We start from the raw sequence: 24,001 nt of genomic DNA, 5'->3' as shown, positions 1-24,001 counted from the left end.
CTAATACTTTTTTGTTATTGAAAGGATTTACTTGAAATTTGGAATCAAGCAAGATGAGAACTTATATTTAATAAATAAAATTAAAAAAAAAAAAAAAAAAAATTTAAGACTTAGAAAACTTGACCTGACCAACTTGACCTCGAAAATACTATAGTCCAGACCGATATGAAACGGCTAAAACATAATTTATTATTGACAGGATAGACTTCAAATTCGATGCCAAGGAAGATTAAATCATTTATTACAAAAATATAAGAAGAAAAAAAAGAAAAAAAATATTTTAAGAGTTAGAAAACTTGACCTGACCAACCACGTCCAACCGTGACAAATGTCCTGACCGATATAAAACTGGTAATTTAATTCTCAAATTCGGTCGGATTGACTTCAAATTTGACACAAGACAAGAGAGTAACATCGAGTAAATACTTTAAGGGTAAAAAAAACTTGACCTGACGAACATCGACTTTGTTGTGAATAAATGACCGATATAAAAGTGCTAATACTTGCAACATTGTTGGTATGATTGAGTTCTTAATTGAAACCAAGTCAAATTGTAACGTTTTTATTTTTATACTTGCTGCAATAAATTGGAAACAAAATATTTCAAAGGAAATAAATACTTGACTTAACCCCTTAAACTAAATACACAAACAACAACATTTTTAGTTCTTACATTATATTGTAATTGAATTTATATATTTCCTATCCATAAAATACAACATCCAAAGCAAATAAATTTTGTTAAATGAAAAGATAGGGGAAATATGAGTTGCTGAGTGACTGTGAGTATTGTTTACCCCTTTGTAACACAAATCTACTTAATTTGATTAATAATTCAGATTGACTAATGAAACTAATTATTGAATTATTAACACATGGTGTATCTTGACTGATGAATGTCCGAAATTTTCTGTCCAACACTGTTTATCTTCATCGAAAAGAGGCGCTAAACCTGTTGGTTGTAATCAAGATATAAGTGGGAATTGTTTCGCTATTATATTCATGCTCACATTTATAATTTCGGAACATAGCCATGAATTATTTTCCAATATAAGTTTGTGTTTTGAATTTAAACTGGCTACCCAAGGTGTATGGTTTGAACTCTTAGCGTTTGTTGCTAATTTTCGCTTTTTCATCGGAAGTCGGCAGGTACTCTTCGGTGACACATACGGCGATATTAGCTGTATTTCATCCTCATCCTCTAAAAATCGCAATTTCTTTCCCTTTTTAGGTGTTTCACAAGTGTTCGTATCCTGTTCCTTACATTTCAATTTAATTTTTTTCTTCGATTTAGGTGTTTCCGTTGTGGACGATTGTCACTAATTTAAGGTAAGAGGTTAACAAGTTAGAAAATTTATCAAGTCCTACAGTGGTCAGGTCAATATTATTTACCCTTGCAATAATTGTTCACTTTTTTCTTTTAGTCATTTAAAAATTTAATAAGATAATGATAGTTTTCAAACTTAAAGACATTTATTTAAGTAATTAACATTATGATAGTCATTCTATTTTTTAAAGATACATGTCTTTTTTCGGTGAATATAGCCTATGTTGGTCAGGTCAAGTTTTTTGGTCTTTTCAACATTTTTTTTCTTTTTATTTCTTTTAATTTCTTTGTTAAATGTTGCAAACTTCTTTACTACTCAATTTGAATTCATTCATTACAATAACAAAATAGATAGAATCATTTTTATATCGATCCGGACATGAGTCGCGGCAAATGTGTAGTTGGTCAGGTCAAGTTTTCTAACTCTTAAAATTATTTTTTTATTATTTTTTTTTCTTATAATTTTGTAATAAATGTTTTAATCTTCCTTGGTATCGAATTTGAAGTCTATCCTGTCAATAATAAATTATTTTTTAGCCGTTTCATATCGGTCAGGACAATAGTATTTTCGAGGTCAAGTTGGTCAGGTCAAGTTTTCTAAGTCTTAAATTATTTTTTTTTCATTTTTTTTATTTTATTTATTAAATATAAGTTCTCATCTTGCTTGATTTCAAATTTCAAGTAAATCCTTCCAATAACAAAAAAGTATTAGGCATTTACATTTCCGTCAGGACTTTGTCAGGACATTGTCAGGACATTGTCAGGACATTAGTGTAACCCACTTTGAAAGGTTTGTTTTCCGATGTTACAAAACCAAAAGCACCTTCATGCAAATTCCCTTTATCTGCTTGTTTTAATGCAAACAGTTGTTAATATATTTAAGATTTGAATGTGATAGCAATGGTAATGATTTTAAAAAAAACTATTAAAAGCTAGATGTACATTTTTATCTTCAATGTATAAAAATTACAGATAATTTCTAGAGAATCCGGGTCCGTTCGCCCTGATTCACGTTTGCCCTGGTATCTGTTCGCCCTGATTCCTGTTCGCCCAGGGTCCATTCGCCCTGATTTTTTTATTTTTTTTTCTAATTGTTCTGATTTCATAGTTTTAAGTATTTGAACGAAATATGTTAAAGTTTGTTGAAAAATTGACAGAATATTTATATTCCCGCAATCAATTTATCATTTTCCCTTTGATTTACAGAGTAAATTACTGGAATACAATGTATTTCTCTTTATTGATTACTACTTTCAGAGTATAATACTAAATGAACATGTAAACATACATGTTTCATGATTTACAGTTCGTACATCATTGTTTTTATTAATTTCCAGCTATATATTTTATCAAAAACAAAACGTTTGATTTTTATTAATAATCCATCAAAAGACTAGTATCACTATAATCAGTGATCCGAATTATTTTGTCATTGAACAATTTTAATGATCCTAAACAAGCCATACACTTTTAAATATTTCCCTGTTTCCATAAATTTCAAGAATATATACCATAGAAATATCTGAATAAGTTTATTCAACTTAAATGCCCTGAATATTAATATTTTTTAAGTATGGGGAACGGACTCTATGGGCGAACGATCTCAGGGCGAACATACCCAGGGCGAACATGTTATTAGGGCGAACAGTCCTGATACCATTTCTAGATCTGCCACTGATTTTCAATAAATTTTGAAATCAGGTTTTATATACATGATACATGAAGACCATGAATCCATATGAATACAAATAAGAAAGTTTTATTTTGATTTGGTTTATTTATACAACAAAACAAACAGTAAGCTCTTGAGAGTTTTTTACGGAATATAAAATAACATATTCATATAACGTTAAACATAAAAACACGGTACTTCGAATGACCGAATAACAGTGTTATTATCCGAATAACACTTGTAATAACCGAATAACACTTATATTTTTAATATTGGTACACATCTGCACATTGGTGACTTTTAAACTTTGATTATTAATTTATTATATATTATCGATGTATTTTATAACTAAAATAAAAATGATTTACAGAAAGCAGATAAGTTCATAAAAAACTTTTAAAATTTAGTTTGCACATCGAAAATGGGCGCGACGGACCTGATACCAGAAATCACAATGGCCGCCATGTTAGATGTACATGTACACACTAAATAATAAATTTAAAATGATCTTTATGAAATTATCTGCTATATATATATATATATAGCAGATAATTATATATATATCTGTAAATCATTTTTATAGCCTTTTATAGCAGACTATGCAGTATGGGCTTTGCTCATTGTTGAAGGCCGTACAGTGACCTATAGTTGTTAATGTCTGTGTCATTTTGGTCTCTTGTGGACAGTTGTCTCATTGGCAATCATACCACATTTTCTTTTTTATATATAATATATACATTTGTAAGTAGCAAATTATGCATAGAAATAGCAGAGGCATAATGAAATGCACACAAAGCATTACTAAACTACTGTAACATATCTAAAGCCAAAACTGATGCACAATAAAAACAAATTATTGATTACACTGCAGATATTGAAACAGTCTATTGCATACATGTTTGCATGTTAAACCTTGGACATCTGACATATGTTAAAAGGGGGTCTCATTGGGGGTTCCGATCCCGGATCCCGCTTACTGTTTTGTCAGATTCCCGTATCCCGCTTACACTATGTACGTAAGCAATTCTCATTTTTTTGTTATTTCCCGGGTCCCACAAGACCTCATTTCCCGTTTTCACGACACAATAATTTGACTTTCACATGTCACGCTTACAAAAAATCGACAATCCTGTGTCACGCTTAGACCCCAATGAGACCCACTTAAAATTGAGAATAGATATGGGGAATGCATCAAAGAGACAACAACCTGTCAGACAAAAGAGCAGAAAACAGTCCCAAGGCCACCAAAAGGTCTTCAACACAGTATGAAGTGTATTATTCCCAGGTTAGATTGTTTTGCTCCAACATAAATTCCTGGATCAGATTTGATCTAACATAAATTCCATTTCCTGGATCAGATATGATCTACACAATAATAACCATTGCATGAACTAATAAAAAAATATATGACATGACTTAATCAATTCGAATTTTCTTTTATTTCCAGACTGACATTTTTGAACCAGCATGTCAAGATCACAAAAGGAAGTAGATCCTTATACAATAAAGTCCTCAACAGATTCATTTGAAACTAAAGCTAAGGGTGTGTTTGATTGCTTACTAACATTAGAAGATAAGCATAAAGCATATGAAAAAGCGAGAAAAGACAGTTCAGATGAATCAGATCTTTTAAAAGATGAACCATCAAAGGAAGAAATAGAGACAATAAAACCTGCATTCAAGCAACCAAGACCCGTTGGGAGGGGACAAACAAGGGGTTCATATACGAGACGACCATTTAAACGGGGTAGTCGAATGCCAGATTTTAACGATGGACCAGCAAAATGGAAGAAGTATTCACTAGAAGATGTTGACGTGATGAATGATGCTAGCAATAAACAGGCAGCTTATGCTTTCCTTGAAGAAAGGAGGAAACAGAGAGAAGGGGAAATAACTGAGACAAAAGCCGATATTCAATCAATGGCTTGTTCAAAAGGACAGTTCACATTTTCTAAGCGTGCCAAAAATGACAATACATCTGAAAAGGAAAAAAAGGATGAGCAAAGTTTTTCCGAAATAAAACAGCGTTTAGAACTGACTGAAAATGAAACTGAAATAAAGGAGGATGTTAATAAAGATCAAGATAAAAATCCAACCGAAACTGTTTTTAAATCTAGAAAATTTGGCAAACGTAATATAAGGTCAAGAGAAAGAAATGATGATGATGATGGTGACACTTAAAAGCAGTTATTTTGATTAAAATAATGTTTTTACTGCAGAAATACTGTCTTTAATGAATTATAATAAAAACTAACATGGTCAGAGTAAGAACTGAAGCAAGCATGGATTCAGTGTCAGTGAATGCTTATCTTTGTTACAACCATCCCCTGAAAAAGAACAAAACTTGTCTTATATCCACAGGTGCAGATAAAAAAAAATCAATGTTACAATAGAACGCCATTTTAATGTCCAGCTGATTTTTACATAGTTATCTCCCTGTAGTGTTATGTACAACCTTAAGGTGAATTCTTTGCAAAATGATTTGGATAGACTTTGTAAGATCTTGTAAGATGTATCATGATCACCAGTAATTTACCAGTAACCACCAAATCAGGCCAGGTGATAAAAAAAACCATTTTAATCATTGGGCACCAAATTGATTTGAAATGAAGAGAGTAAACTAAAAGAAGATGTGGAATGATTGCCAATGAGACAACTCTCATCAATAGACCAAATTACACAGAAATTAACAACTATAGGTCATAGTACAGCCTTCAACAAAGAGCAAAATCAAGACCACATAGTCCGCTATAAAAGGCACCCAAATGATTAATGTCAAACAATTAAAACAAAAAAACTAATGGCTTAATTTACATACAAAATAATGAATGGAAACAAATGTGTAACACAGCAACAAATGTCAACCACTGAATTAAAGGCTCCTAACTTGAGACAGGCACAGTATGACATACATAATGTGGCAAAAACTAGTTTTTTGGCAACAAATCCTTCGCACAACATAAGAATAAACTATGCAAAACAAAAAACAAATTATATGAGAAACAGCAAAAAAAGGACACCCAATCAAATACAGCCTCCATTTTAACCATTGGGCATCCAATAGATTTGAAATAAAGCCAGTAGACATGTAGAATCAATTTAAATTAAGTTCATGTTACACTTGTGTGAAGTTCTTATGTAAATCAACATTTATAGTATATTACTTTTGTACAATAAAACTTCTGTTGATCAACCTTGGTATGTGCCTGAATTTTATCACCAATTTTATTCTCAGATATTCAAGTTACAAAAAAATGACATATTTGACATATTTGTCATGGAAATTACATAAATTGTCCAAGTTGCAGGAATTTAATATATATCTAAAATATCAATGCTGCCATTAATTGTTAAAGTTCTGTTTAAAATTGGAGTTATCTTCCTTTGTCAAATGTTTTATACAATGCAATGTAAAATTTTGCTTCACGCTGTCCGCCTTACCCTGCGGTGCGTAATAGCACTTTGATTATTTATACAATCTAAATTTTTGTGTTTCACCATAACGAATCATTTAAATTAAAAATATCTTTATATATATGGAAGATAGGAAAAATAATGAAAAATAGTGATAAGTTATTACTGGACATTATTTGTAAAACATATTGTTTAATAGATAAAACACATTAGTATCACGATCAAGGCTGGTTCAAGAGACAATATCTTTACCTTTACTAAGCAATCCTATATGGAAGCATGTAAGAAGTACAGCAACTGATGTCACATGTTGTATAGATTACGTACTTTGATATACAAATATGAAGATGCGGTATGATTGCCAATTAGACAACTATTCAACACAACTATTCAACAGAGTTCAATTGAAGTAGATGTTAGTAATTTTAGGCAACTTTAAGGCCTTTAACAATGAGAAAAACCCACACCGTATAGTTATCTATAAGAAGTTTTTGCTCCTTACTCTACTTTTTTCTCAGTATTCTCTATTCTTAAATATTTTTTGCTCATTGTTCTCAAATCTTAATATGTTTTGCTAGTTATTCTTTATTCTTAATATTTTTGCCCTATTATCTATTCTGTAAACTCAACCCTGACCCCCCATAGCTCTTTTCGACCACAAGAGTTTATTTTTTTATATATACAATGACTCTATTACCTGTCGATAACTGTATCTTGGCATTGCACAAGTCTTATTTTTCTCTTACTGTTAAGTACATCTTTACACCAAATCCATTGGATGGAGGATGCGTACTGATTGATATCTTAGTCTTGAATTCATAATATTTGGTAATCAGTTGGTATTAGCTGTCAGTAACTGCGAGTAGTCTCAGATCGGTAACTATAGTGGGTTTTTTGTTGATTGATGTATAAATACCCTGCCACGTCTGGTCTGTTCTTCTGTACGATGGGACTCAATTGGCATATTTTTTTTAATTTTTCTTTTTTTTTGGGGGGTATTCAATGTTATAACTTTATAAACGTATTCATCGATCTTTATTTGTTGAATTTTTCAGAAACGGATATGGATAATAAACTTCACATTGCTAGAAAACAAACACATTTGATGCCAACTCTAAAAAAAAATTGATAATGTAATAAAAATAGATAAGAAATACGAAAAAAGATTTGAAAAAAAATATTGATAATCAAAATTTTAATCTTCTAACGCAGTGATTAGATTTTGTCTAGGTCACTGACCTGATATATAAAATGTACCATCGTTTTAGTTATATTTAGTTAAGAATAATTGTGATATGATTAGTTAATCAATATATATTTTGAAATGTCCAAGCGCAAATGCTATATTGCGGGGAGAGTATATTTTGACTACAAACTTAATTGACTAAACACTAATAAATAAATCAAAATTGCATTTCTTTGTAGTGTCCGTTGTTGAAGATCGTATATTGACATCACGAAGCCTTTGTATATATTTTTTGTTTGTTATTTACAAATTGACTTATACTCCATATCTCATTTTTGATAGGTATGATCAATCTAAACTGAACTACACAATGTACCTATCATTAGGACCTTTTGTTTTATGTCTTTCAAAGGTTTCTTTGTACAGTTTTGTTATCAATCTTTTCTTTTCATACTGATAAATGGAATTATCTGTGATTGTTTTTAAATATAAAAAACAAAATAATATTCAGTATGACTATAATCAACACATCCAAAGAATTATATTTTTCTAATAAAAAAATGGAGTGTTCATGTATATTCCTTCGATTTATATATTGTTATAATTTGAACTTCTGACACAAATTATTTCACTTTCACTATTGTAAGGCACGAATTGCTACTGCCGTATATGTACATGTCTTTATATGATGGTTTTATATCGATAGTGTCACCTTTCTGTAATTCAGCCACCACAATTGCAGCATTTGATTGATAATAACCTCCGAAGCTGTTATAATAACCGTTGGTATGAACGTTTTATAAGTTCTATACTATTTTTAGATATTTTGACAATTGCATTTTCTGTTTGTGACATAATGACGACATATATATAGTACAGACCAGGAACTTCACACACAAACACACCACTAGATTTAAATGAGGTTATATGTTGGTTGGTGATCCCTTCACTCGTCTTGATGTCTGAAAGTTTTATAGCTGATGATAGAACGGCAGTATACGAAGATGCAACACATGCTGAAAGGGCAACTGAAAGAAAAAATAAAATTGAATATTGAAATCATGAAATTGAAAAACAGTTGATTTATCTCTTCTCAGACTCGAATGAGGATTCCTTGTAATGAGATAATAATGCATATTTTTCACCGTCATATATAGCTATGATTGAGTTAAGCCTTCCAATTGATAGTTTATAGTGTGTCTTTCTATGTTATGATGATATACTATTGTTTCAATAACGGGAGAAGGTTTGGTACCATGAAAACGCTAAATTCCGCTGCAAATGTTTGCACCTGTCCTAAGTCAGGAATATGATGTACAGTGATTGTCCTCTGTTTATGTAGTTCATACGTGTTTCTCGTTTCTCGTTTTTATATAGATGAGACCGTTAACTGGTTTTTCCCGTTTGAATGGATTTACACTAGTTATTTTAGGGGCCCTTTTAGCTTGCTGTTCGGTGTGAACAAAAGCTCCACGTTGAAGGCCGTACCTTGACCTATAATGGTTTACTTTTATAAATTGTTACTTGGATGGAGAGTTGTCTCATTGGCACTCATACCACATCTTCCTATATCTATAATCACAAGTCAACTATGCAGAGTGTATATATATATATCTATCATCTGTGAAAAATCTAGATATATTTGATAATACAGAAGTGCCTTAACCAATACGGTTGGTTTGTGATTGTTTATCGGTCCTGTTGAGATTTTAACGTGTGGTCTGATGAAAGATTCCTTTATTTTTTGCTATGAATTTGTAGGTCCCTCTTCAGTTTTTGTTTTTATTTCCTGCTTCTTTTTTGTCGCACAAGTAAGAATTTTATTTTGCGAGTATAAATAAAAGAAAGTGTGAGGTACACGTCAATAAGACAGCAACCAAACGACACCAATTCACGACAATTGGAGATTTTTAATTTTAGGAGCTCAAAAGTTGTTGTCCTGTTTAAAGTGTTTATATTGGTCATTAACGGTAGTGTTGTCTTATTTGCCTAACATCTTTGAAAAAAAGAAAAAAAAAAAACACCAAACAGTTATAGTATTAATCGAAATATTACAATACCAGCAGCAATTAACCGTGTCATTTCGTAGTTTTGGTAGGATATAAATATTTAGAATCATCATGCAAAAAATGATTGATATATTATACGTGGTATTTCCATACAAACTTACCTCTTGAATTCACTGTTGCAATTAAACCTTTTAGCTTTTCAGCTATGTCTTTGTTCTCAGTACTGATGGCTGTAGAGAAATTCTTCACTTCTTCCATTTCTTTCCGTAAAGTAGCAATGTCCTGTTTAACTTCGGTCAGTTGGTTCCGGTTACCTCCCATATGTTCGTCTATCTTTTGTTGTAAGGCGGCAAACTTGCTGTTTGCATCTTCTTTCAGCTTTTCGTATTTGAATTCTACGGTTGAGTTAATAATTGCTCGTATTGGCATTTCTATTGACCGGACAATATGCGAACTGATATTAGTTGTATCTACTATCGCCATCAATGGTGCCATGTTTTGATTAAGTATAGGAGCAACAAACTTCTCTAAGTCCTGACATTTGCACGAGTAATTCATTAACATAAAAATCAAAATTGGCAAAAAAGATTGTCTTAACATTTTGAAATACAGTGGAAATACTGTTCAGCAACTAAATCCCAACAGATCTAGAAGATCGGTTAAACATGCACATTATATAAGAATTCGATGTTTCGTGTCACGTAAATGGTTAAGTGCTCTCGTCCTTAATTTTACGTAAGTTCCGAAAGTAATTGATTTTAATGCTGTAAGTAAAAAGGATAAGTCTATCACGTGCTTTTAATTACCTCTAAGGATATGTCAACTTCGTGTCATCTTAAAATAAGATGATATCAGAATGTTATTTTACTGTACGCAGCCACAGCCACTTGTCTCAGATTTCCCCCTATATACCTAGATATATAAGATTTTTTTTTCTGAGACAAGTGTCATATCATTTTACATTTCTAATGTCCGCCCTTCCCTCTTAAATATATTTTCTTTTTTGCATGTTTAAGGTAGCACAATACAAAGATTTTTCACTCCCAATCAGACAACTTTAAACTGATGTAATTCATTTCATCTTTCTTTATATTTTATAAATGAGGTACCAAAAGAAAGAAAAAAGATTAATCTTTCACATTGTGATAATTTCATTATGACATAATTATTACATAATTAATTATTATGTAATTAGTTGCTATATTGTGATGTCCACACTTGAATGAATTTAGCGTCTTTGTTCTTCATAGCATCCCAAAATATTTTATAGATTCTTGTACAACACAGCTTGACCTCAAAAACTGTGTCTCAGATTTCCAAAAACATCAATAGAACAAGTTTTATACCCAATTGAATTTAGTGGTCTCTTATGAATTGATGTTGCAAACTTCATTGAAGATTTATGAGAGAATGAAATACAATAGGAAAAATCTGAGAAACAGTTTTGGAGGTCAAACTGTGTTGTGCAAGAATCTATAAAATATTTGGGATGCTATGAATACCAAAGAAGCTAAATTCATTCAAGTGTGGACATCACAATATGGCAACTAATTTCATAACAATTAATTATGTTATAATTATGTCATAATGAAATTATTACAATTTGAAAGATTAATCTTCCTTCTTTCTTTTGGTACCTCATTTATAAAATTTAAAGAAAGATGAGTGGAATTACATCAGTTTAAAAATGTCTGACTGGGGATGAAAAATCTTTGTATTGTGCTACCTTAAAGACTCCTTGTATAAATAATAAATATTCTTATTGAAACAAAATGAATTTATTTGATGGAAATGCAATGTGACTAATAGTGATACCCTGGCTGTATGGAAAAATATCAACACGACCGTCTCATTTTGGTTATATTCAACTGTCTGGAACAATGATAACGTTCAGAGGACGGACTAGATTTATTTTTTTCACGTTCAGTACCCACAAAAGTGAGAAAAAAACCATTACAAAACAGCGATAAAGGGTTAAAAGTATTGAATTTCATATAAAACCATGTATTGACCTCTTTACGTCTTTTGCTTTCTTTGTATCGTCTGATTTTTGTCGCATGTAGTCGTCCAACATCTTAAATATCTTCTTACTTCGGCTAACGTAGTTGTTAATGTGGGAAGGTTTTTTTCATATCTTACTTATTCATATCAATACTTCTTTGAAGATTTTATCCAGAAAAACGGTCTATTTTACATATTTTGCATTTGATAGAAAACATATAAATCAAACCTTTAGTTTTCTGGTTTGAATTGTTTAACATTTGTCATTTCGGGTTTCTATATAGAAGGCTATGCCGTATGGCTATTGTTCCCGTTTAGATGTCAATTTCTGTGTGATTTGGTCTCTTATGGAATGTTGTCTCGTTGGCAATCATACTGCATTTTCCCATTGTATAGATGGTGAAAGATAGTGGTTGACAATCATTAATACATTCCTGTCATGATTGTTTAATATTCATCCGTTTATTGTCATGATTTTAGTTTTCGAACATTGGATCGTCATGAGTGGTAAATAATTACCAATTGATTGCCATGATTGGATGATATCTACCAATTGATTGACATGATTGGGTTAATTTTCGCCTATTGACTGCCATGATATCTTAATATCTACCCACTGGATTGCTATACTTAATTATATTTATCCGATTTACAATGATTGTCATGATTGGTTGATATTCACCCATTGATTGCCATGATTGGTCATAAATGGATGATTCGTCCCATTATTGCAAAGATTGGTAAATATTACCCATGGATTGCCACGATTGGTTAATTTTCTTCCATTGATTGTCATGAGTGGTTAATATTTTACCCTTTGATTGCAATGATTGGTTAATATTTATCCATTGATTGCCATGATTAGTAAATATTTACCCATCGATTGCCATCAGTGGTTAATATGCATCCTTTGATTGCAATGATTGGTTAATATTTAACCATTGATTGCCATGATAAGTTAATATTCACCCATCGATTGTCATGAGTGGTTAATATGCATCCTTTGATTGTAATGATTGGTTAATATTTAACCTTTGATTGCAAAGATTGGTTAATATTTACCCTTTGATGGCAAAGATTGGGTAATATTTACCCTTTGGTTGCAATGATTGGTAAATATGTATCCATTTATAGCCATGATTAGTTAATATTTACCTATCGATTGCCATAAGTGGTTAATATGCACCCATCGATTGCAATGGGTGGTTAATAGTTACCCTTTGTTTGCAAATATTAGTTTATATTTACCCTTTGATTGCAAAGATTGGTTAATAGTTACCCTTTGATTGCAAAGATTGGTTAATATTTACCCTTCGATTGCAAAGATAAGTTAATATGCACACTTTGATTTCAAATATCAGTTTATATTTACCCTTTGATTGCAAAGATTGGTTAATATTTACCCTTCGATTGCAAAGATAAGTTAATATGCACCCTTTGATTTCAAATATTAGTTTATATTTACCCTTTGATTTCAAATATTGATTAATATTTACCCTTTGATTGTAAATATAAGTTAATATTCATCCATTGATTACCATGATTTTTGGTCCCGTTTTCAAATTCAAATTACATTACGGTCCAAAGGGTCCAAAATTAAACTTAGTTTGATTGTAACAAATATCGAATTCTTGCATGGGGTTCTTTGATATGATGAATCTGAACATGAAATTATAATTTTGATTTTGGGCCTGTTTTCAAGTTGGTCCAAAAGTAAACTTTGTTTTTTTTTCCTTTTCAACAAAAATTGAATGCATGGGATTCTTTGATATGCTGAATCTAACCGTGTATTAAGTTTTTAGATTTTGAGACCCGTTTTTAAATTGGTTCACATTGAGGTCCAAAAGGTCAAAAATTAAACTTTGTTTGATTTTATCAAAAATTAAGTTATTGGGGTTCTTCGATATGCCGAATCTAATCGTGTATTCAGATATTTAATTTTGTTCCCGTTTTCAAATTGGTCCACATTAAGGTCCAAAGGGTCTAACATTAAACATGTTAAACTTAGTTTGATTTTGACAAAAAATAAATTGGTTTTTTTTTTATATGATGAATCTAAACATTTATTTATATTTTTGATGATTAGTATATGCCCAGTTTTCAAGTTAGTCCAAATCGGATTTCAAAACTAAACTTTGTTCGATTTCAACAAAAATTGAATATATTGGATTCCTTGATATGCGGAATCTAACCATGTATTTAGATTTTGGATATTGGACCATCATAGCTAAATGTCCAATTTACAAATTTTAAGTTCTTAGATCATTCTGTATCAAAAACCTATGCTGTGTCAAATATTTAATGAGCCTAAAATTCTAAATTTTAATATATGGTTTGATTTAATATATTAAAGAAAACTCAAGAATTCAAGACTTTTAATCAAACCCCTTTGAAATTGACCAAGAAATAAGCTATTGATACAAAGTATTAGAAGAGTATTGCTTTTGGCCCCTTTTATGAAAAGGTTAGGGCCAAAACTCGAAAATCAATCCCAACCTTCCTTTTATAATATGAGACCTGGTTGTACAATTTCATAGAGATCAATATACTAAAGTTATTTAGAAAAATGAAAATTCTTGCCCCCCTAATTTTTCAATGGTTCGGGCATAACCCCAAAAATCAATCACAACCTTTCTTTTGGGGTACGGATCCTTGTACAATTTCATAGAGATCTATACACATAAACACAAGTTATTGTCTGGACCATTGAATATCCAGTTTTTTTGGTCCATAATTCCTAACAAAAATAGGGTAATAACCCCCTAAATCCATCTCAACCTTTCTGTGTGGTATGGAACCTTGTTGTACTATTGTTATTTTTTATTTGCTCATTATTCTCTATTGTCAATTAAAAAAATCCATCCTTCCCTTTTCTTTTCTGTTTTTTTTTGGGCTAATTGTTCTCCATTCTTAATATTTTTGGCTCATTATTATCTATTCTATAAACTCCTCCAAGACCCTCATATCTCTTATAAATCAAAGGGGTTTATTTTTTTATACAATGACTCTACAATCTGTTGATAACTGTATCTTGGCATTGCACAAGGTCTTATTTTTCTCTTACTGTTAGAAAATCTTTACACTTAATTCATTGGATGGTGGATGCGTACTGATTGATATTGTAGTCTTGAATGCATAATATTTTCTTATCAGTTGTTGTCGACTTTAGATTAGCTGTCAGTAACTACAAGAACTCTCAGATCTGTATTTATAGTGGATTTTTGTTGAAGGATATATGAATACACTGCCACGTCCGATCTTTTTTTTTTGTTCGAGGTTTTTCTCACAGGGACTCAATTCGCAATTTAAAAAAAAGTTATTTCCTTTCAGTTTGTATAACTTTATAAACGAATTTAACGATTGCATCAATATTTCTTTGTTTCTTCGATTTTTCAATAATGGATATTGATTGGTAAACTACACATTGCTAGAAAACAAAGTCATTTATTGACAACTTTAAACTTTAAAAACGTTGATAATGTAATAAAATTAAACCGGAAATACGATAAAATATTTGGAAAAAAACATTTATCAACAAAATTTTAATCTACTAACTGAGTCCATGTAATTAGATTTCGTCTTAGTCAGTGACCTGATACAATGCCCTATTTGCATGAATGAAGGTCGGTGGTTCTCTCTCGGCATTCTGGCTTCCTCCAACAATACAAATTGACAACCATAAAATAGCGCAATAGTGTTGAAAGTGGTGCTAAACACTAATAAACACCAATAAATACAACAAAATTGCTTTTCTTTTCAAGGTAAACATAAAAAAAATAATCCACGAATTTCGGTATAAGGTTAAATCCGAATAGTAAGGTGTGGTTTGATCGTCAATAAGGCAACTATTTACCAAAGACCAAAATGGCAAGGATATAAACTACTATTGGTCACCGAACGGTCTTCGACAATGATCAAAACCCATTCCGTATAGAAAGTGACAAAATACCCGACAAAAGAGAAAATAGAAATAGACATCCAACGTTTTGATTTAATACACTGGTCGAGGTTCAAAATGGTCAGCTTAAAAATGGTTAGGGTCATATCATTCATATAGGTCGTTCGGGTATTTATACATCCTTGACATTAAAAGTTTTGTTGTTTGATACAAGTTAATCCAGTGAAATCGACACAACATTAACAAGTAGTTTCGGCAACATGGTCTACCGAAATGTATAATATAACAGAACAATTTAAGATTTTTTTAATAAATAATTATATAAGAAATCTAATGTAATTAACACAGTTATAAAGCCAGAAATGTTTATGTATTTGAGCTCTGTATCTTTATTATGATCAGAAGTTATTTCCTAAAAACTACATCTTTTATATAAATGATGCAACAAATCAGTTAATGCGTACTATTGTAAGACACGAATAATTGGCGTCAATGTTTTTATAATTATGAGCAGGTTTTATACTTATAGTGTCACCTTTTAGCAATTTAGTCGCCACAATTGCTGAACTTGTCGTAAACTGATCTCCATTAGTATGATCATAGTTGTTAGAATGACCGCGCACGAGTTCCATATTATTTTTTGAAATCATGAAATAAGCAAAATTCGCATTTGATAATATTTCAACAGAAATATGATATAACCCTGGAACTTCACACACAAACACACCACTTGATTTAAATGATGTGATATGTTGATTGGTTAATCCCTCACTTGTCGTGATGGTTGGAAATTTGACAATTGTCTGTGAGCCTACGGTTTGAGTGGTTGCAACACATGCTGACAGTGCAACTGAAAAAAAAATCATACAATTTAAAATAAGGCAAACAGTAAGACATAGAAAATCCAATATAAAATGTTTCACCGTATGGGAGTATCTAATACTAGTAGTTAATTCTTTTTGTCTCACCTGGCAAAATTGTCATGTTGGCTTTTGTCACCACATGGCGTCCGTTTCGTCCGTCCTAATCTATATAAAAGATCTTCCCGAAAAAAAAAAAAACTAAATCCATTTTTTGATTTAAATCCAGACAGTCAACAACCATGTTCGTCCAATTTTTATGACAATTTGTTTTACATTTGTGTGTAAAAGGGTGTCTATTCACTTAATGAAGCATTATGTTTTACTTACATGTACCCTGATTGTCATATCTGTCAATTTCGGCAAGTGATTGACTCAAAATTAAATTGATACATACAGATAACACGAATATGAATTTTATTATTGTATATGTCAATCAAATATATAGATGATTTTGAAATACTCTTGACTCAAGAAAAAAAGTTGTAGCTGCTGGTGTATGTACGATGTATATTGAGATAAAGAAATGTTTACTTCTTTACATGTTAAAATGTTAAAATGTCAAAATGTATTGACCAAACAGAATTTGCATTATGTCTCGTTGCAGTGGGCGTTCTATATGTTCAGATTTTGTTTTGAATTAAGTAAAGCTAAAGCTATATCAATGAAACAAAATAAATGCGTTTAACTTCATGACGGAAAATACCTGCACGCACATTCACAAAAAACCAAGGCTTAGCCCAAAAACCATATATTGCAAAAGTGATAATTACAATACATGTAAATTTAAAGTCATATGAAACAATTGACTGGTTAAAAATAATGTTTATCCACGTCTTGAACCAAGGCATGTATATGTTCCAGACCGTATGAGTATTTGGACCGTACGCGTACGGTCTGGACCGTATGCGTACTTTTTCAAAATACGTATACGGTCGGACCGTACGCGTACGGTCTGACTAATATTAAGAAGTTGGTCAAGTTTATTAGATACAAATGTATATAACAGATCAACATAACTTATATCTCAAATTAATATAAAAAGTTCAATAGTAATTGAAATAAAAACTTAATATTTTAACTATTTAAAAAACACGCGCTTATTTAATCTGTTAATCTCCTGTATTTAGCATGTCAGTAATTTATTAATTGCAGCCCAGTATGCTCATTGAAATTGAAGTTATCGGAAGTAAACATAATGTGGGAGGACAATTGTCATAGAATATTTAGGAACTTTTCAAAAAAAATGCATATGCAAAGGAACATGCATGAACAAAACATGTTAATGTAAAAAAAAAAATATGACGTTCCTTGTGGTAGCAAGACTAGTGTCACCTTGGGCCAGAGTAACAAAATAGGATTCAGATATACAATTAAACAAATATTTAATGTCAATTGTTCGCTTATTCACTTCATCCATCTATTTGTAATAATAACAATTTGTATAACTAAAAATAAAGATTTTGATAAATATTTGTTTTTAACCCATATGATCTCAAAACATGTCTGGTCAGCTGGACCGTACGCGTATACTCATACGGTCCGACCGAACGCGTATGGTCGGACCGTACGAGTATACGTATACGGTCCGGACCGTACGCGTACGGTCCAAATACTCATATGGTCTGGAACATATATACCATAAACTTAGGTTTTATGTGCACGATTTTATCATTTTTTACGCATATTTATCGTATAATCGTAAAAAAATATTCTCTCAGTCTGTTATGATGCGAAAATATTGCGGCTAATTAATTATCGTGTTTTGAAGCCATAAATTACTGATCATAACTGATTGTCAACTAGTGAAAATTAACAGAAGCATGAATATTTAGAACGTGTATAACATGTACCTTTACTGGCGTTAGATAGTATTTCATAAGAGTTTATTTCAATGATATAGTCATGCGTATTGCCATCACCAGATTTTTACGAGAAGGCATAAGAAAAAGTCGTGTGTTAGATGTGTTTGAGCTTTTGATTAAACCATTCGATTAGGGACTGTCCGTTTTGAATTTTCCTGATAGTTCAGTAGTTTTGTGATTTTACTTTTCATTGCATACGGAACACAATTCGCCGATAATCATTTAAAAAACATATATACGATTTTTTTTCCTCTAAGTTTCATAAGATATATTTTTAACGTCACAGTATCTAAAATTTACCGAGTACCCAAATTGCAGCTATTCAGCAAAAAAAGCAGTGGAAATCTTACGAGTTTTCTTTAATTTTCAATAATTTAATGATATGACACTTTGCACTTCTCTAAACATAAGTAAATATAATTCAATATACACTAAACATTCACAGTGCATATCAACAAATGATATATTTGCTGGAAAAGTCAAATCTATGGAAACGTCGCCATCTTTTAAAAATGAAAAAAAAAAAATAGAAAATGTTTCAAGCATCTAATTCCTGAAAATTGAAACATAAACATGGATGTATATTTCGGAGTTTAATATGACGTCAAATTATAACTGAACTGGTATTTATACATTTTTGTTTAGCTAAAGCACGCCTCTGGGTGCGGTAGTTTTTCTCGCTGCATTGAAGACCCATTGGTGACTTTTTGCTGTTGTCTACTCTTTGGCTGTTTGTTGTTTCTTTGACACATTCCCCATTTTATTCTAATGGCAAATTGTTCTTATTATTTACAGAAATATATAAACAAAATATCTGTAATTAATTTTTAAGGATGCGAGTTAAGTTTGGATGTAATTTGGGTAATCCACTATAGAATAGAATCGGAGGTCGGTTCAAACTATGTTTTCTTTGAATCAATGAAGATTCAAAATTAAATTGTTGTAACTATATAACAATTCCGAATCATGCAAATTATTGGGTATCAATTCAGAGTATGACAAATATACTCTCTGTCATGAATATTGAATAAGCAAACGAATACATACTCAATGAAACAGTGTAAGTAGAGATATCGTGTTGCTAAGACGAAGAAAATAAACATTTTAAAACGTGAAAACGTTCTAAAATTTGATGTTTAGGTTTTGTTTACTAAATTTTGAAAAGATTTGATTGTGGACGGAGAGAACATTTTGATAATCATTAATTTATAAGTATGTGTAATTAAATGAACCAACTAGTTGGTGTTCGTATCCTTTATACAACTTTAAAGTCAATCCATTGATTTTAAGTATAAACAAAAAAAATCAAAAGTGACAGTTGGTTCGTATTTGAATGCTGCTTTGCCTGAAATATGGCAAATATGTTATTAAAGTGACTCTTTAGGATTCTAATAAAAAAAGAACAAGATATGATTTGATTGCCAATAAAAAAATATATCCACCAATTAGAAACTGTATCAGTGCTGATTAATTGTAGCAGTTGATATCTTATGGTTGATTCTGAATTTGAAGTGTTTTTTTTGCTTTAAATATGTGTAGTTGTAGTGGTGTTAGCTGTTCCCTGAAACATCATTTGTTTGGGTTGTTGGGGTTTTTTTTGGGAGGGGGGGAGTATATTACCTCTATTGGTTATTTTCATATATTACCTTGTTGCTTCACTGACGTAATTGATTCATTTTGCCAATTCCCACACCTATTTAATCGCTCTTCTAAGGTGTGAAACCGGTCAATACTTCGGTTTTCAGCGCCAGCTATCATCTTTTGTGATTGGACGGTTATCTTGTCAAAACTGTCCGACGTCATTTTGTTAGTCTCTTGGATTTGGCTCTGTGAACTTATTGTTAAATTATACAAGGCAAGGAAATCCTGATTCCGAGCCTGTTCATGACTGCGCAGTGAATTAACCAATGTTTCCATAGTTTGTACCTTTTGCTGTAACATATCCACTGTCTGAAGTTGCTGAATGTTTTTTAAATGCTTTAACTCTTGAAGACTGTTCTTGAGTTCGGTTGTTTTGTTCTCTAGTGCCGAATTTAAACTAGCATAATTTGTCTGTAATCCTTTCAGACTATCTAGAAGTCTAGTGTTATTTTCTTCTAACTCAAGATATTTTTGTTCCAATACTGCAGTTTTTAGTAAGCAAGATTCGTTTACGGCGGACTGTTGGGATATTTGACTCTGCATTTCATTGAACTTCTGTTTGAGCTGTTTAGTAAGAAGGTTCATCGTTAGTTCCTGTTCGCTCCGTAATTTCTCGATTTCATGGTTTATGTGTGTTTGGTCAGTCATGTATGTTGAAACGCTTAAATATTGGGCTTGCCCTTGCCCTTGCTGGGGGTCTTTATCCAATAGAAATCCATAAACTACCATAGAAGCACTAAAAATGCTAATAAACCGCAACATGGTTGAAGTAACTCTTAAGTATATTGCCTGAACGAAAATAAGTTATCTTATATAGATATTTTATATGCCTGGACTTTGACTTATTGATTATGATATAGATACTATAGTAACAGTTTTGGATGGTGACCTATCTTAAATGAGTTAGATTTTATAGAGATATATTGTAATCACTAAAATAAGTTGCGTTGTTATGATCTCATTGACTGGACATTGGATTCATGATAATATATGTTATTAATGTCGGTCAAATCAACCTGTTTGTATGCACGTACTAGTTAAATGATAGATGATTTGGTTTTGATAAACTGATTACGTATCAACGTTTCGGAACATTTTGTTTGTAACATACTCCAAATGTGTGTATCTATTTACACCAAGATATTATGGCTTATACTAAATGAAAGATGTTGATACTTTAGGAAAAGGGGTTGGATATATCAGCAATGAAACATGATAAATACATGATTTAAAATTACATTTGATTGCAAAGTCTTTACCTTTTAGATTTCAATGAATGAACCACCTGGAAGTTGTTTTTAGATACGTTTATGGACGATATCTTTTAAATACATGTAAATATATATTCTCAAACACTATTATCTATTATATGCTGAAACATTAGGACACTACAAAATTAAATGGATCCGGTTTTGAGAACAATACATATGTGACCCTTACTGAACATATCTTTTATTTAGATTAGAGGTTAACAAACGTGCGTTATCAAATCGATATGCATAAACATGATAAAGATAAACACAAAACACATATGTGTTGTTGTTTTCAGGTAGAGCTTAAGTCACGATCTGGAAAGGTTATGATGAATATACGGACACATAGATTGCTTTGCAACAAGCCGCATTCATAAAATTCTTGCAAGGGTAATTTGATGTTCAAATAGCTTGAAAACGGATTTGACGTCACTGTTTCTTCCAGGCTTGTATCATATGGCTGTGCATGTTTACACCCCTCACCGCAAATAAAACGCTCTAATTTAACAAGAGGATACACCAGAACTTAGAAAATAGCCGGATGACTTTTTTGACCGCAGTGAAACCTTTGGGATTTATTCAAAATTTGTGTTTTTAGTCAGTTGGTGCTTCAACAGCCTTTTCTGTATTTACCGCTATAAGTAAAGCTAATACAAAAAAACTTCGAAGTCTCGGATATGTAAGGGTCTGGATGGGAGTGGTGGTTTTGGTGGTTTTGGTGGTGATGGTGTGTGTGTGTGTGGTGTATATTTCATTTCTGTATATATTTTTTAATTGTTTAGGTTAATTTTCTCTATTCTATATACATTTTTTCTGTTATTATAAATTCTTTATATTTGAGCACCACATTATTCTCCATTTATTGTTTTATTTGTCTATTTTTTTCTTAAAGCTTTGTTTTCTTAACTCTTTTTCTTTTAACCCCATCCAGACTCCCATGTGTAAATACTTGCATACTTGAGGAGCTATATGAACAAACTGGACAAAATGTATAGTAAATTCCGTCTTAGATTTAGGCTTAGGTGCAATTGCTGTTAGTCCGTCGGAAAGGGACGACAAATGGCTGACCCGTGTTAAGAGAGTCATATCTGTTGCACGTTAAAGACACCCTTGTAGATTTCGAAAAAGAGCAGGCTTATGCCGCTACAAGGCAGCACTTAGGGAGACGGATTTATATAAGAGCACTGCTCTTGTTTCCTAATCCCAGTTAATGAATCTTTTGTATGTTTCGTATTTATGTCTTTATCCTTGTAGCTATATATATAATGATTTCTTTAATAAGATATGTTTACAGTTAGGCAGCACTCGCACCCGCAAAGTGAAAAGGGATTAATATAAGCTGCAAAACTTGTTTCCAAATCCACTATAGATTAATATGTTTAAACTAAATTGCTCATTTCTTACTACTAGTCAATAAACTTGTACTTGTGATGCGGAGGACAGATAAATAAGACAACAATCCAACCACATATATAAGATCAAAACATGATTGATATATATTTATATTGTAAAATATTTGAAATGTCTTCAAACCATCTGGAAAATGAATTGGAATTTTGGTATGTTAGAATGACACGATAAATTATGAGATAAAGGCGTCAATTTTTTAAATGCGTTTAACTCCACTTTTTTGGAATTATTACATGTTTAAAAAGTCAGAATGTGAATATATATGTTCAAACTCTTTTAGGTCATTTTTTAGTAGCAATAAACTAAAAAACTATGTCAATTGGACATGCTTTGATACTATTTATGCCCTTGAATTTTTTCTCGATAACATTTTTGTTCGCTTTGGGGATTCCGTATATCGTCAGATTATCGGAATTCCAATGGGGACTAACTGTGCACCACTTATTGCGGACCTGTTTTTGTATTGCTATGAGTTACAATTTATGACAAAAATAAGCAAAGACCCATCGAAACAACATCTGATAAACAAATTTAATAATACTTTTAGATATTTGGATGATATTTTGGCTCTCAATAATGACGACTTCAGTATGTATATTAAAGAAATTTATCCTGTTGAACTTACTTTAAATAAAGCTAATACTAACAATGACCACTGCCCTTTCCTCGATCTTGATATCTATATCACTAACGGAAAGCTGAATACTAAAATTTATGATAAAAGAGATGATTTTTCATTTCCTATCGTTAATTATCCATTTTTAGATGGTGACGTTCCCTTGTCACCATCTTACGGTGTTTATATATCTCAACTTGTACGATTCGCTCGTGTATGTAACAATGTTTTAGATTATGTTAACGAGAGAAATTTATGTATTACTGAAAAATTATTACACCAGGGTTTTCGATATCACAAACTAGTCAAAACATTTACTAAATTTTATCATCGGTATAAGGACATCATTCGTAAATATAGCTCAACATGCAGACTTCTTATACGTTCAGGTATTTCACATCCAATTTTTTATAGAAATATTCTTTATAAAGCACAAAGGTGTCAGTATTCACCTCAGAAACTAACAAAACCTTTGAATAGACTTATTAAGAAGGGATATAGTTACGAAACTGTTGTCAGGTCATTAAAGATTGCATATTTTGGCGTTAATATTGATTCACTTATGGGGTCTTTGCATCGGAACTAAACACATTTATTCAAAAACCAGTTGTTGGCATGACACGGGTTATGTTCTTCTCATATATGTTATGATGGTATGATACTAAACCCCTAACGGGAAGGATTGTGCCTGATGTTCATATGATGAAATCATAATCTTTCAGTCAGTTTAATTGAAGTCTGGAGCTGGCATGTCAGTTAACTGCTAGTAGTCTGTTGTTATTTATGTATTATTGTCATTTTGTTTATTTTCTTTGGTTACATCTTCTGACGTCAGACTCGGACTTCTCT

The 24,001-nt window shown here is 31.5% G+C and overlaps 1 protein-coding gene and 1 long non-coding RNA gene across 2 annotated transcripts; one reads left to right on the top strand and one right to left on the bottom strand.

The window, feature by feature from the left end:
• Positions 1-2,123: 2,123 nt before the first annotated feature.
• On the top strand, positions 2,124-5,275 carry LOC143083643 (uncharacterized). The gene is made up of 2 exons (XM_076259926.1): positions 2,124-2,230; positions 4,447-5,275. Exon 2 carries the CDS (start codon positions 4,467-4,469, stop codon positions 5,178-5,180), a length of 714 nt encoding a protein of 237 aa, XP_076116041.1. The 5' UTR covers positions 2,124-2,230; positions 4,447-4,466; the 3' UTR covers positions 5,181-5,275.
• Positions 5,276-8,103: 2,828 nt separating this feature from the next.
• LOC143081947 (uncharacterized) lies at positions 8,104-10,320 on the bottom strand. Its single transcript, XR_012980172.1, has 2 exons — positions 9,770-10,320; positions 8,104-8,627 (listed from the first exon to the last, which is right to left on the bottom strand). It is a non-coding gene; the product is annotated as an uncharacterized LOC143081947 (long non-coding RNA).
• Between the last annotated feature and the right edge of the window lie 13,681 nt (positions 10,321-24,001).

This window comes from Mytilus galloprovincialis, chromosome 7 (assembly GCF_965363235.1).
Source record: "Mytilus galloprovincialis chromosome 7, xbMytGall1.hap1.1, whole genome shotgun sequence".
Taxonomy (NCBI): domain Eukaryota; kingdom Metazoa; phylum Mollusca; class Bivalvia; order Mytilida; family Mytilidae; genus Mytilus; species Mytilus galloprovincialis.
The sequence above is the reverse complement of the archived record's forward strand: the minus strand, read 5'-3'. Positions and strand labels throughout refer to the sequence as shown.

What these genes read in the sequence shown, in the direction of transcription:
- LOC143083643 (XM_076259926.1), top strand. Translation starts at nt 4,467, where the DNA reads ATGTCAAGATCACAAAAGGAAGTAGATCCTTATACAATAAAGTCCTCA.